Below are 15,642 nucleotides of genomic sequence, written 5' to 3' on the forward strand. Positions count from 1 at the left end.
GAGATGCCTTACTGGAGGCACTCTATTATAAAACCATCCAGAGAGTGTGCCAAGGGAAGCTGCTGTCTGCTGGGTGCTGCTAGCTTACTTGCACTGCAGGAGCCTGGTAATGGGGAAGACACCAGATCTGAGAAGAAAAACCCTTTCTTCTACTAGGTCATTCCAGCACCTTTTATCCACAAAGGTTAACACTGCACCAGCTGTTAAAGGAAAAATATTTTAAAAGCCCATATCCATTTTCAGAGCAGGCAGTAAAGGGTGAATTTGGAGCTAAGATACAATACATTGATAACTGGAATACATGGGAATCCCTATCTTTCCACTGTCAGGGTTCTGACAAAAGCTGTTGTGCTGAATTTATTAGAAAATCAACTTATTATTTTCAAAATTCAATTTATGGTTTCTGGTCTTACATTTAGGTCTTTAATCCATTTTGAGTATATTTTTGTATATGGTGTTAGAGAATGTTCCAATTTCATTCTTTTACATGTAGCTGTCCAGTTTTCCCAGCACTGCTTATTGAAGAGACTGTCTTTTCTCCATTGTATATTCTTGCCTCCTTTGTCATAGATTGACTATAAATGCATGGGTATATTTCTGGGTTCTCTATTGGGTTCCATTGATCTATGTGCCTATTTTTACGCCAGTTTTGATGACTTTAACTTTTTAGTATAGTCTGAAGTCAGGGGGCATGATTGCTCCAGATCTATTCTTGTTTCTCAAGACGGTTTTGGCTATTTTGGATCTTTTGTGTTTCCATACAAATTTTAAAATTATTTGTTCTAGTTCTGTGAAAAATGCCATTGGTATTTTGATAGGGATTGCATTGAATCTGTAGATTGCCTTGGGGAGTATGGTCATTTTAACAATATTCCTCCAATCCAAAAATAAGGTATATCTTTCCATATGTTTGTGTCATCTTCAATTTCTTTCATCAGTGTCATAGTTTTCTGAATACAGGTCTTTTACCTCCTTAGGTAGGTTTATTCCTAGGTATCTTATTCTTTTGACATGATGATAAATGGGATTGTTTCCTTAATTTCTCTTTCTGATAGTTCATTGTTAGTGTATAGAAATGCAAGATTTCTGTATATTAATTTTGTATCCTACAAGTTTACCGAATTCATTGATGAGCTTTAGTAGTTTTCTGGTGGCATCTTTAGGATTTTCTATGTATAGTACCATGTCATCTGTAATAGTGACAGATTTACTTCTTCCTTTCTAATTAGGATTCCTTTTATTTCTTTTTCTTCTCTGATGGTTGTGGCTAGGACTCTTTGACATAAATCATAGCAATATTTTTTTGGATCTGTCTCCTAACACAATGGAAATAAAAGCAAGAATAAACAAATACAACCTAATTAAACTTAAAAGCTTTTACAGCAAAGGAAACCATCAACACAACAAAAAGAAAACCTACTGAATGGGAGAAAATATTTGCAAATAATATGACTGAAAAGGGGTTAACATCCAACATATATAAATAGCTCATACAACTCAACATCAAAAAAAACACAACTGGATTAGAAAATGGGCAGAAGAACTGAATAGACATTTTTCCAAAAAGGACATGCAGATGGCTATGCACATTAAAGGCCGCTCAACATTGCTAATCATCAGAGAAATGCAAATCCAAACCACAATGAGATATCACCTCACACCTGTCAGAATGCCTATCATCAAAAAGAACACAAATAAGAAATGTTGGCAAGGATGTGGAGGAAAGGGAACCCTCCTGCACTGTTGGTGGGAATGTAACTTGGTGCCGCCACTGTGGAAAATAGTATAGAGGTTCCTCAAAAAACTAAAAATAGAACTACCATATGATCCAACAATTCCACTCCTGGGTATATATCTGAGAAAAACAAAAACAATAATTCGAAGAGACACATGCTCCCCTGTGTCCATAGCAGCATTATTTACAACTGCCGATATATGGAAGCAACCTAAGTGTCCATTGACAGATGAATGGATAAAGAAGGTATGGTATATACATACAATGAAGTACTAAGCCATAAAAAAGAATGAAATTTTGCCATTTGCCACAACATAGATGGACTTGGAGGGTATTATGCTAAGTGAAATAAGTCAGACAAAGACAAATACTGTATGATATCACTTATATATGGAATCTAAAAAATGCAACAAACTAGTGAATATAACAAAAAAGAAGCAAACTCACAGATACAGAGAACAAACTAGTGGTTACAAGTGGGGAAAGATAAGGAGGAGGAGGCAATATAGGAGTAGGGAATTAAGAGGTACAAACTATTAGGTATAAAATAAGCTACAGGTATATATTGTGCAAACCAGGGATTATAGCCAATATTTCATAATAACTATAAATTGAGTATAATCTTTAAAAATTGTGAATCACTATATTGTACACCTGTAACTTATATAATATTGTACATCAACTATACTTTAATAAAAAAGGAAAAAAGACAGTAGATATGCCTTGAAGAATGTCATTATAATTAAGCAAATAAAATTTTTTGCAGCCATTTGGAGAAAAAAATGCAATTTACTTATTTGTCTATGGTAACTTTTAAAGAAACTTACTCACTGTAACCACTCCCCCTTATCACATTTGTGCTTCAACTAGTTCTTTGAAACAAAATGATCTAATTATTTTAAGTATTTAATAATTAGTCAGGATGGGAACAATTGCTTACAAAAACAAGGGCTCAATATTTGTGAGAACGGGAGGTTTTTAGTTTGGAGTGGAAATAACTTATGTGTTACTTTAAATATTATAACAAATTAGTTTTCAGATGTCTCTTGCCTCTGCATTACCATTAGATTTTAAGTAGCTCCAGGGGGACCAGGCTCGAGTCATTCTTGTTTACTCTGCATTATAGTTTGAGTAGCCACAGAAAATCTATGAGAAGAAAATACCCATTGTGACACCGTATTTATAGAGACTCCTCACAAAGACAGTGAATTTTAGATGTTTCAGACACAAGTTCCGGAATACAATTATTTTCACGAAGAAGTAATAACTGTAGTAATTACTGTTATCTTTGGTTTGAGAAGCTCTTCTATTGTCGTCCTTAAGAGAGAGGATTTTCTTGATGTTGTTGCCCAGTTTACTTGTTGAAGATACATCAATCTTGATGGAAAAGGAAAGCTTAGAGAAGTAGCATTTTTAAGATTTATATGTTAAAGATGTTAATTTATGAATGTAGAAATGTTATCATGAAAAGATATCACTGTTAAGAAACCAGAGACTAAATTTCTCCCCAATATTTTAGCATAGTAGCTATTAGTGATTCAGAATCCAAAGCACCAACTAAAGGTAGCTTATTGCTGAAAAGGAAAGATATGGAAGAGAGAAGGAGAAATGAGTAAGGACTGAATAGTCATTATCTTCAAATCTATCTAAAGACATAGGGGTATAGAAGCATTCTTCCTATTTTCTTATTGTAATTACTTTAAATCATTTTTTTTCTTAATACTGTCAGTAAGAATGATCTTTTTCCTTCTTAGCAAACAGTACAACTGCTTCTTTTTTCATTGGCAGGAAAGGAATAATAAGAAATAAAATTCTGTGTTTAGATTTTATGTCAAGTTAATTTTCCTTAGCTGCTTTATTTAGTAGGATAGTATATATTTAATACAGTATGAATAATACAAATGAACTCGTAACTGAATTGAGACAGTGGTCATGTTTAATTGATATTTATCAAGATTCCATTGAGTGTCATAACATTGTATTTTATAAAAACACTCTCTGTGAATTGTTTTCTGACACTTTTGCTCTATTTCATACTTGTTCCTTTTAACTGTAAATTGAACTTGTCAGTACTTTGAAATTCTGAAACTGCAAGAATGGCAGAGAAGAGGGCAAAATAATTTTTTTCTCTCCAAATAAAATAAGAAATAAAAGCCAAAATATATAACAGCAACAATATCAGCAATACCACCACCAGCAACAAAACCCTAGAGTGGCCAGCATTCCTGAAGCTGAGGGTACTTGGGCATCTCTGTTCTTATTTCCCCTATTCACGTAAATGCTGTATTACCAATAGAAACATTTTAAGGTTGGGAACCCAAGCAAAGCACTGTGGATTCTCTGTTGTTTGTGAGTTGGAACACTAGGGGACAGCACTAAAATATTCCATAGTTGTTTGTTATTGATCACTTGCATACTGTATAATAAGTATGAGATTTTACTGTTAACGACTATTGAATGCCCTGTTGATTTCAGTGGATGAAAAAGCACAAAGAAGAAGATGAATTTTTCAAGTCTATAATTTCAGCCTTTGTAAAATGATGATTTGAATAATTTAGAGAAAGCTCCAGGCTGTTTTTTGGTTGCAAGGAGATAGTAAGGCATGATAAAGAATTGTGATTTTGTGTTACAAGTGGTTTCTTCTTTTCATTCTTTGGGGGTAAATATTTTGCACAAATTTTTATTTCTAATCTTGTTTTCCAGGCACTTTGGAAAGACATGAAACGGGAGAAAGAGCAAGGATTATTCTTAATTGTTGTGATGATTCACAGCTTCTAAAGCCTGAATCTGTACTTCCAGTTGCCTCAGAGACACGTAAGCACAAAAGTGTAGAACAGAGGTCACCCAGCTCCTACCAGTTTGGGCCAATACCTTGCCCTGGTCTGCAGGTGGAGTCTTCATGTAAGGTAAGTGAAAATCAAGCTGCTGCTCACGAAGAACATTATCAACCCTGAGTCAGAAGTAATGTGCTTTCATAAATATGTGGCCATTAAATATCAGCACAAAGATAAGAACTCAGAGATGATCGCATCTACCAGACGTACCTACCAAGCAATCTTGGGTGAATCAGGATAACTTTTTGAGTTATTATTATTTTTGAATGACTATAGCATTCTTTTTTGATAAGACAGGTCCTGGCTTATCAAGATTGAGCCAGTTTTATATTAATCCTTGAATTCTAGATGGTTTTCAATGAAAAGGGGGGAAAATTATATTCTGTGGTCGGGATCAATTTTTTTTTCACTTGGGTATTTGACCTCTTTTTAAAATGCTGATTACAAATAAACCAAAAAACATCAGAAAAACTGGCTCATTGTTTGGGCAATTCTTTTGGTATACTCAGCATCTCTAGGATCACTAGCTCTTTAGGATTCCAGGCCTCAGTTAACACACAACGATGGAGTTTACATTCATTTTCTCAAGCCACGTTAACCAATGTCACAGAAATTTGCATGAGTTTGATTATTTTTCAATTCTAAACATGACACAGCAATTTAATCTGATTTCTTTAAGGGATACTTCCATTCTTCTGTCATCTACACCTCCAAGTTATCCCCTCCTCAGGTTGCAACTGTGGCATTTATATGTGTATATGTAATGTAGTATATATATATTTTTGCGATACGTGGGCCTCTCACTGTTGTGGCCTCTCCCGTTGCGGAGCACAGGCTCCGGATGCGCAGGCTCAGCGGCCATGGCTCACGGGCCTAGCTGCTCCACGGCATGTGGGATCTTCCCGGACCGGGGCATGAACCCGTGTCCCCTGCATTGGCAGGCGGACTCTCAACGACTGCACCACCAGGGAAGCCCAGTATTTTTTTATGTAAACATATTTTCATAATAATGTCTATTTCTTTTTAATGACTGCATCATGCTCTATACTGTGTATATACTATACTGATATAAATTATTTTCCTATGGCTTAATATATGGATTATTTTTTATGCTTCAGTTTAGGACTAACACAACTATGAACCTAAAGTTTTTTTTTTTTTAATATTTAGTGTTATTTAGTGGGATATATTTCCAGAAGTGGGGTTTCTAAGTCAAATTTTAGTTGATTTTTATTTATATGTTGTTAACATTTTCTGTTATTTTAATGATATTATGAAGACTTAAAGTAACATTAATAAGGACATTAAATAAGATTTTATTTTATCTCATGTGTATGTATGTAGCTAGAGGCAAAAGGATGTGTCATTATTTAAGAAAGGCCAATTGGCTGCTAAGCTTTGCCTCAAAGCTTCAGGGGTGGAGGTGAGGGCACCAGCATATGAGCCTCAGCTTTTTAGGTTTACAGACTATATTTCGATTTTATCAGTGAGGCCAGAGTTTGTCAACCTTTTGAGAACTGAGTCATACTAACCAAACACCCAAGAAATGAATATTTAAACTAGAATGACAATTTTTTAACGTATAATGATAAATATGATGGCAGTTCATTGCTCAGCACAGTCTCACAGGAGCAAAGCTACAGAGCATGAGGGAGAACGGGGAGGTGGAATTTTAGCAGAGGATTCCTTGATGGGCATGGAGTCAGAGCCCCAGGGTATTCATTCACTGAGCTCTAAGAAGATAATGCAGTCTATGCTTTCAGCCCATGGGGTACTATCTCCCTTGGTCAAGGCTGATATACATTGAAAACTTTCTAAATTTTGGATTTCTCTCTTTAGGCCAGCTACTTTTGTTTATGCTTTCTCCGGCAGATGTTAAAACCAGTGATTAGGCTGCAGCTTTTTTTTCTCTTTTTTTCCTTTTCTCATTTAGTCTAATTGTTTTTAGATTTTCCAAGTCTGTTTTTCATGTTCTTAACTTGAAAGAAGTCATGTTTTTTTTTTTCTTTTGGCTACGACGTGTGGCATGTGGGACCTTAGATTCCAATCTGTGCCCCCTGCAGTGGAAGCTCGGAGTCCTAACCATTGGACCACCAGAGAATTCTCAGGAAATCATGTTTTATAAGGACAATTATATCAATATGATGAAATGTTTTAACATTCACAACTGAAGTTGAAAGTGATAGGGCCTTAGTCTCCTAAAGTGGGAGACAGAACCACACTTCTATTAACGTATTTTAAGGTTGGGGTAAACAAAGCCCAGTGAGTGAGGCCAGCTGACTGCCAAGCATTCCCATCTTAATGTGGCTTTGTTGCTTTTCTTTCACAATAGAATTTGTATTTTATAGTGGAAATTATATGCTAGAATAGTGGATGAGAACTTGGATATATCTCTTGACTCGTGCATGTCATATGCCTAAGGTTTGCAGGAGCAAATCTCATTCATCAAGTGCCTATTTTACTAGTTTAATTCCCAGAAGGTAAACTGACTGCTGTTTCTTGCAGGACCTCAGAGCTATCGTTTAGGTAGTGATAATAGTATATATAGATTTCATTTTCTTTATATAATTTTGTTTCTTTCTTGACTCCAGGAGGCAATAAAATGCCGGGGTCTTGTTTTCCTACTCTTAGGCTGATTCCAACTTCATTTCCTAGCTGCTGCCCTTTACCTTAGATGACTGCAATTTCCAACTTTTACTCTCTACAGAGGTGGAGAATTGAATTAGACAGGACTATCACCTCCTTTGTTCTATGTACTTTATTTCTCTTATTATTGAGCTTACTGTTGAGTAGAGCTATTTTTATTTGTGCTTCTTCTAAGTTATATCTTCTCCAATTATGTACTGCATATCTTCTCATCGTCTTAGACTTAAGCCTTTAAGATTGTTTTATCTTAATCTTTTATTTATGAATTTGATAAGCATAAAATTTCAAGAATGCTTATAAATTCTCCATTCTCCTTTTTGTTAATATAGTAAAATGCTTCATTAGTTTTCATAAGAAAAAAAATCAGATTTAAAGAAGGGGAATTGAATCACCCTTATTTCAGAGCTGGGAAAAATGAGGGACAATAAGCCTGTAAAATTTGGAACTATGTAGGGTTACTCTGTGTTTCAGAATTTTTTGGTATGGACTTCAATGAGAGACAAGTGAAATATTTTCAAATGGTAGCATGAACTGTTTAAAAGGAAGAATAGCATGTAATATCTGTGTGGTGAGCTCTTTGTGTTTGGCAATATTTTGCATTTATTAGGATGCTGTGTCCACTTTTCCTTCTTGCATTTGAAGAGTGCATATAGATTTAGGAGAAGGTTTTAAAGAGAAAAACAAATACAATAGAACATTTAAAAAATGGGTCCGGGCCTCCCTGGTGGCGCAAGTGGTTGGGAGTCCGCCTGCCGATGCAGGGGATGCGGGTTCGTGCCCCGGTCTGGGAGGATCCCATGTGCCGCGGAGCGGCTGGGCCCGTGGGCCTGCGCATCCGGAGCCTGTGCTCCGCAGCGGGAGAGGCCACAACAGTGAGAGGCCCGCATACCGCAAAAAGAAAAAAAAAAAAAAAAAAAAATGGGTCCAACTAGAAAGGCCAAAGGAGTTGGATTTGTGCAGCTAGGCAAAGAAAAATCTTTGGGGTAGGAGAGGACCAGAGTCTTAAAGGATTTAAAGGAATACAATATCATATTAGTGATGGCGAACTGCTTTTCTCAGATTCTGCTGAGGATAAAACAAGATAAAAACTGTTTAAATTGCAGTGGGAGGAATTTAGCTTCAAAGTAGAAAATAAACAACCTTACTAAAATCATCTTTACATGGCAGAACTCTTCATTACCTCATCAGATTTTAACGAGGGAAGGTCTTTTTAGTCTATTATTCTGTTGGTTGCTTTTAAATTCTTTATCCACACTTCTTGTCTGTAAAATGAGTAAAAAAATAAACAGGATTATTTTAACTGCCACAATTTAGACCCACTGTAATGTCCTGGAAATGCCTTTTAAAAAAACCCCTGATTTTCTGTATAATGGGTCCCCAACAGCTCCCCCTGGTTGCTCTTTTAGAGTTACATGGTTTAATACGGCAGCCATTAACCATACATGGCTATGGAGCACTTGAAATTTGGCTAACACCACATATTAAAATGATGTTTTTGATATATAGGCTTAAATAAAATATATTATTAAAACCAATTGCACCTGTTTCTTTTTATGTTTTTCAATATGGCTACTAGGCAGTTTAAAATTACACATGCAGTTTGCATTTTATTTATGTTGGACAAATGTTGAACTAGACCAGGGATAAGCAAACTTTTTCGTAAAGGACCAGATGGTAAATATTTTAGGCTTTGCAGGCCGTATTTTTGCTGTTGCAACTATTCAGCTCTGCTGTTGGAGCACAGTAGCCACCACAGACCGTTCTTAAACAAATGAGTGTGGTTGTGTTTTGATAAAACTTTATTTACAAAAACAAGCAGTGGACCACATTTGATACTCGCTGGCCATTATTTGCAATTTCTGATCTAGTCAGTCCTCTCTAGACTTGGAAATCATGAGGTACTTGGAGGAACTAGCAAAATAGCCAATACCTACCCCCTCCCTAGATATCTAAATTTTTAATAAAGCAATTTATCCCAACTTCTTCTGCACTATGAGGAATGTAATCCAAAAGCCCTTGTATCAAGTCTGTTTCCTGACAGCATTCATGAAATTGATGTGTTTGAAAATCTGCCCTTTGTGGAAAACAAATGTGCACATTATGCTTCCTAATCCAAGCAAGATTTTTTAAAATGAAATTTTCTTTAAATAAAGCACTTATACATGCATCGTTATCTAAATATATAAAATTGATTATAAATAATGCATTTACATTTATTTATGTTCCAGTTGAGGTTTCTAGAAGTATGTTTGTATTTTTTTAACCTTTAGTTGACCTTAGAGTGATGCCTGTTTGGTGCCATTTGCTGAAAAATCTTATTAGAGCTTTATCCTGCTACCTCTTGTAAAACACAGATGGTGTACTAGTAGGCCACCAATAGAAAATCAGGTCCTACTACTACATATTACTTTATTGGAATGCAACATTAGTTCTTTTACATTTTATGAAACAGAAACATAACCAAAATGGAATAGAGTAGTTTCTTAATTGTGCAATTTGAAAATTTCACCTGCGAATTTACATGTATCAATATGAAATAATAATTCACTGTGGCAATATTGCATGTTGCAGATTAACTCAGTTTTCATTAAACTATCTATATTTTATTATCAAAATTGAATTATTACAAAAAGAACAAATAATATTTATTTGAAAACAATTGTGTTATATAGGGATAAATCCTGAATATAGAATGATAATTTTCACATTTTTGATTAGTAGTTAATTTTCAGTATTCTTTTTAATGTAACAAACAGCATATGCCTATTGTTTCTAACGTAGACAATATTTTGCATCAATTTTATATAATTTTAAAAGAAAACAGATTTTTATTATTAGACATGCCAGCCCTTCATGAAAATATAGGAATTTCTCTCTGTTAACATTGGATTAAGATTTTTAAGTATTTTAATTTAGTGAATCCCAACTCAAAACTTAGTGCCTAAATGATATCACCTGTCCTGAGATAAAATAGAGAAATATACAATAGCAGAGAAATATAGAAGTCAATTTGCTTTTTGAACACATGTGAAGTGGTACAAGTTTTTGACAGTGTAACCATTTCTCATAAGCATTTTATATGGTAATTTTAACTACTGTATGTCAAAAAAATTTCTGTAATACGCAATTTTCTGTAGCTGCTTTATAAAGGATAGCCCTTTTCTTATTTTGTAGCATGAGTTTAAGCATTTTTGATACAAACTTCCCTCAGTGTTGAGGAAAACTCTGAAAAGCATATCACAGCTTTGTTCCAAAACTAATTCAGGGGGTCTCAGAGTCACTGTGAAAAGTAGGAACCCCACACCATTAAATGACTCCAGCTGTCCGCCACGCACACAGAAGCAACCCTGAATTTCCTCACAGGACTTCAAAGCCTTGCTTGTATCTAAACATTCGTTGGCCATGTAAATCAGAGGCACAAAAGGAGAATGCTCCTATTTCATGGTGCACGGCTGGTCTGAGTCTGGCTTTGTGCTGCACGTGCCGGTGGGGAGTGCCAGAAACAGAAGGGCACTGTTCTGACTCGTGTGACAAATGTAGTTAACACCAGATCCATATTAATGTTGTCAAGTTCCCTTGATGTATTTAAACAGATTTTAATTATTTTCAGCGTCCAAAGGCCTGAAATATATAGCCTAATAGTTCTTCAAAGAAAGCTTACTTAATGTGTGAATGTAAAACCTCTCATAAAAATGAAACTTTTATATTAGCCTTAGTCATTGACATAGGTTATTCATCAAGTCAGCAATTTGTGTGGCAAAGTGCCATTTGAATAGCGTATTGTTAGGCTACTTATGGTCCACTTGACAAGGGCTCTTTCTGTAAATAGTGCAATTTGACTCCAGCTGTTAAAGAGTGGCTTTGACAGCAGCCAAATAGAATGGAGATGCCTTACTGCACTGCCGAGAAATCAATATTGGGTTCTTGTTCATGGTAACCTGTTCTTTTCTCTTCTGTAGATTTATAAACAACTATCAAGGGTTTATAAGTGGAAGTTTAAGTATTATTTTAAATGTAACTCACTTTGAGTTTCAAATTAAGACTTGTGATAAATGGTACAAGTGCAGAGTTTTAGGATATTATTTCCACCCCCTGGTTCATGTTTAGTCACAATTACAGTTAAGTTGAATTTGGATTCTCCAGCTACAATAGAAAAGAATTAGTATAAAACATGGACTCAAAATTGTGTGCCTATTGTATATTGCCAGTGAAATTATTTCTTCTTTTTGATTCTCTTATCAGTTTATCTTCTGTGTCCTCCCATCTTCTCTCTGTGTGTACCTTTTTGTACAGATGGCAGGGTTCTTTGTGGCTGTGCCCATGGCAACACCCACAGATGTTGACAGCCAGTAATGTTGTTGAAGATTTCCCTAAAGCAGAGTCTTGCTGGTTTTGAAGATTTTTCTAGCGTTTTCAGCAATACAGGGTTGCTATGATACCTGGCTGGCAGTAATAGATATTGAATCTTTTAATTACAGTAACCACACTCAAGGACCTTTTTCACTGGCTTTCTCTGCTGTTGCTAGATGTTATATTTAAGATACAGAAGAGGCAGTGAAATTATATACTCAAATGAGAAAAAAACTTCCAGAGTTTACTTCAAATTCCAATATTTAATTTTAAAAATTTCCTGGTGTAAAAACCTTTCAGCAGACTGATGGAAATATAGTTTATTTAAATTGCAGATATAATTTATTTAAATTATTTCTAGTTTTGACTGAACTTGATTTTGAATTTTTATTGTTTACCTGAGATGTCGTTAAGCCTTCGTCTAAGGTGTGCTAAGCAGGATTTGAAAAAGCTGTTACTTTTAACATGGGAAAAGCTAGTGGAATGTGTACTTTCTCAAATGCCTCTTTCAGTGAAAGCTGTTAAAGTAGCCATCTTCCTATTACTGACCAACTCTGCATTTATGAGTTTGTGGCTGAGATAGCAACTGAAAATTCATAAAGCTGATAATATAATTGTGTACAAAGACCTGTAAGGCTGATTCAAGGTGAGCGTTACTGTTTTTATAATTGCTGATAGGCAGTTCTCATTTCTTCAAGAAGAAGGGTTTGTTCTGCTTTGATTTTAGTTGGTTTCAAAAAATGTTATCCCTTCTGTTAATTCTAAAGTAAATCTTTTCACTGAATAAATGTTTATGTTGTTCTTTAGCACTAGATTTAGCCTAGATTTACCTCAGTATTTCCCCCACCCCCACAATATTAATCAGTCCTGTAAGAAACATGGGAATCTAGCATTATAACTTTTCTCTTGAATTAAATATTCTGATTATAGTCATCAATTGACTTGTGGATGAGGATTCTATCTTAGAAACATGACGAAAAGTTAAACATATCAGGCAGTTTTATTTTGTATTTAGATTAATCTAGGGACAGAGCAGCATAATTTATTAAAGCATGTCTTTAAATTTGACACCATTTGCACAATAATTTTATAGGGATATTTTAGAAAATATATATTATGTAATAATGTACCTACCATATTACCCACCATAACCATTTAGAGACTTTTTGTTTCTCCCTCATTTCTTTTCTTTCCTACATTTTTTTTCTCAGTTGTAATTAAAAGCAAAACAAAAACAAAAACCCTGTGACTTTCCAAATTTGTTAAGGCCAGGTTCTTGTAGGACCTAAAGATGGACCTATTCAACTTACTGAAAGAGGTCTAAATCTTCTGGGATACAAATTCACTCCAGTGGATTTAGATGTTCTGTTATTGAGCAAATTGCTGGTTCTGATTAAAAGATGATGGGAAATGTTACTCCTTACAGAAACTTGGAGTTTTCTTAGTAACCAAGTCATTGTCTGACATCAGGAATATTTTCTGTTTATATCCTATTTTTGATGACTACCACAATGGATGATATTTTGAGGAGTAAAAAATGAAGTTTATAGAAATTCAGATGTTGAGTTAACTAAAAGGGTTAGTGGCTTATAACAGGAAAGAAATGAAAGAGAATAAAATCTTTCTTTATGAAAGCTGGTAATGTCACTTATAGACTGAGAGTACCATCTGGACCCATTTAAAGGAATCCCAACAGGAGCACTCCTTCTGTACCAATGACTTAAGTTGAAATTGGCCCTAAGAAAGCAGCAAATGCAAAAACGTAACAGGAAGCAATTCTCAGAAAAGAAAGTATCTCTTCTCATGGAATATTTCCCCTATGTTGGTAAAAACAAAATGTATGTATGAAGACTTTAGCTTTGAATCTGTAGATTGCTTTGGGTAGTATATTCATTTTCACAGTGTTGATTCTTCCAGTCCAAGAACATGGTGTATCTCTCCATCTGTTTGTATTGTCTCTAACTTCTTTCACCTGTGTCTTATAATTTTCTGCATACAGGTCTTTTGTCTCCTTAGGAAGGTTTACTCCTAAGTATCTTATTCTTTTTGTTGCAATGGTAAGTGGGATTGTTTCCTTAATTTCCCTTTCAGATTTTTCATTGTTAGTGTATAGGAATGCAAGAGATTTCTGTGCATTAATTTTGTATCCTGCTACTTTACCAAATTCATTGATTAGATCTACTAGCTTTCTGGTAGCATCTTTAGGATTCTCTATGTATAGTGTCCTGTCATCTGCAAACAGTGACAGCTTTACTTCTTCTTTTGCGATTTGGATTCCTTTTATTTCTTTCTCTTCTCTGATTCCTGTGGCTAAAACTTCCAAAACTATGTTGAATAATAGCAGTGAGAATGGACATCCTTGTCTTGTTCCTGATCTTAATGGAAATGGTTTCAGTTTTTCACCATTGAGAACGATGTTGGCTGTGGGTTTGTCATATATGGTTGAGGTAGTTTCCCTCTCTGCCCACTTTCTGGAGAGTTTTTATTATAAATCGGTGTTGAATTTTGTTGAAAGCTTTTTCTGCATCTATTGAGATTATCATATGGATTTTATCCTTCAGTTTGTGAATATGATGTATCACATTGATTGATTTGCATATATTGAAGAATCCTTGCATTCCTTGGATAAAACCCACTTGATCGTGGTGTGTGATCCTTTTAATGTGCTGTTGGATTCTGTTTGCTAGTATTTTGTTGAGGATTTTTGCATCTATGTTCATCAGTGATATTGTAGTTTTCTTTTTTTGTGACATCTTTGGTTTTGGTATCAGGGTGATAGTGGCCTTGTAGAATGAGTTTGGGAGTGTTCCTTCCTCTGCTATATTTTGGAAGAGTTTGAGAAGAATGGGTGTTAGCTCTTCTCTAAATGTTTGATAGAATTCACCTGTGAAGCCATCTGGTCTTGGGCATTTGTTTGTTGGAAGGTTTTTAATCACAGTTTCAATTTCAGTGCTTGTGATTGGTCTGTTCATATTTTCTGTTTCTTCCTGGTTCAGTCTTGGAAGTTTGTACTTTTCTAAGAATTTTTCCATTTCTTCCAGGTTGTCCATAAGGGGGAAGGGTAAGCTGGGATGAAGTGAGAGAGTGGCACTGATATATATATACTACCAAATGTAAAATAGATAGCTAGTGGGAAGCAGCCACATAGCACAGGGAGGTCACCTCAGTGCTTTGTGACCACCTAGAGGGGTGGGATAGGAAGGGTGGGAGGGAGACGCAAGAGGGAGGAGATATGGGTATATATGTATATGTATAGCTGATTCACTTTGTTATACAGCAGAAACTAACACACCATTGTAAAGCAATTATACTCCAATAAAGATGGTAACAACAACAACAAACTTTAGCTTTATTCATTGGAACTAAGAGCATGAACTTACTGAAAAATATATCCAGCTAATATTCTCATCCATTTTTCTGAATTGGGTTTTAATAGTGACATCCTGAAGGCACAACCAAACCAGTTCTCTGCATCCCCAAATGGCATTCATGACATTAAATACAAATAATGACATAAATTACATTTTTTTGTAATTTTCTACATACTATGAACCTCGTATTAGTCTGGAAACAGGTTTTTATCCTAAATTGAAATATCCTGCGTAAGCTTTCGGTCCAGGTATGATTATTCCTATCAGATATTTTAAAAATGGTCATAAGAGGCTGCTGTGAGCAGCAGGGCCTTTCTTATACACGTGTTTAACTTCATGCACATCCAAATATAACTGAAAATTTTAGGTTTTATTTTTTTGTCTTCACGTGTTGTCTGAGACCTGCTGGTTTTTAGAAAGCTATTATGAAAGCTTACAAAATATGAAGTTGTACTCATTTTTACTACTTTCTTCCCAGCTCCCACTAGAGGTCTATTATATAAAACTTGGCCCTCTACATTTATTGTCTGGTAGCAAATGTCTTACTTCCTTTTTTGCTCCTTGAACTAAAATAATAATCTGGATGCATAAAAAGTAGTAAATGGAGGGAGACAGGTTCATCAGACCCTTTACTCCTAGTTTTAGCATTGTAGCCTGTTAGAACCAGAAGTGGTCAAATTATCTGTTCTCTTCTTTCTTAGGAGAA

General features: G+C 35.1%; 1 protein-coding gene across 1 annotated transcript in view; it reads left to right on the top strand.

The window, feature by feature from the left end:
- Window positions 1-15,642, top strand: part of WDR72 (WD repeat domain 72) — a 196,210-nt gene that overhangs the window by 55,063 nt on the left and 125,505 nt on the right. The window contains exon 13 of the mRNA XM_060095295.1: window positions 4,439-4,641. Within this exon, the coding sequence (XP_059951278.1) occupies window positions 4,439-4,641 (203 nt within the window). The remainder of the gene's footprint in view (window positions 1-4,438; window positions 4,642-15,642) is intronic.

This window comes from Mesoplodon densirostris, chromosome 4 (genome assembly GCF_025265405.1).
Source record: "Mesoplodon densirostris isolate mMesDen1 chromosome 4, mMesDen1 primary haplotype, whole genome shotgun sequence".
Taxonomy (NCBI): domain Eukaryota; kingdom Metazoa; phylum Chordata; class Mammalia; order Artiodactyla; family Ziphiidae; genus Mesoplodon; species Mesoplodon densirostris.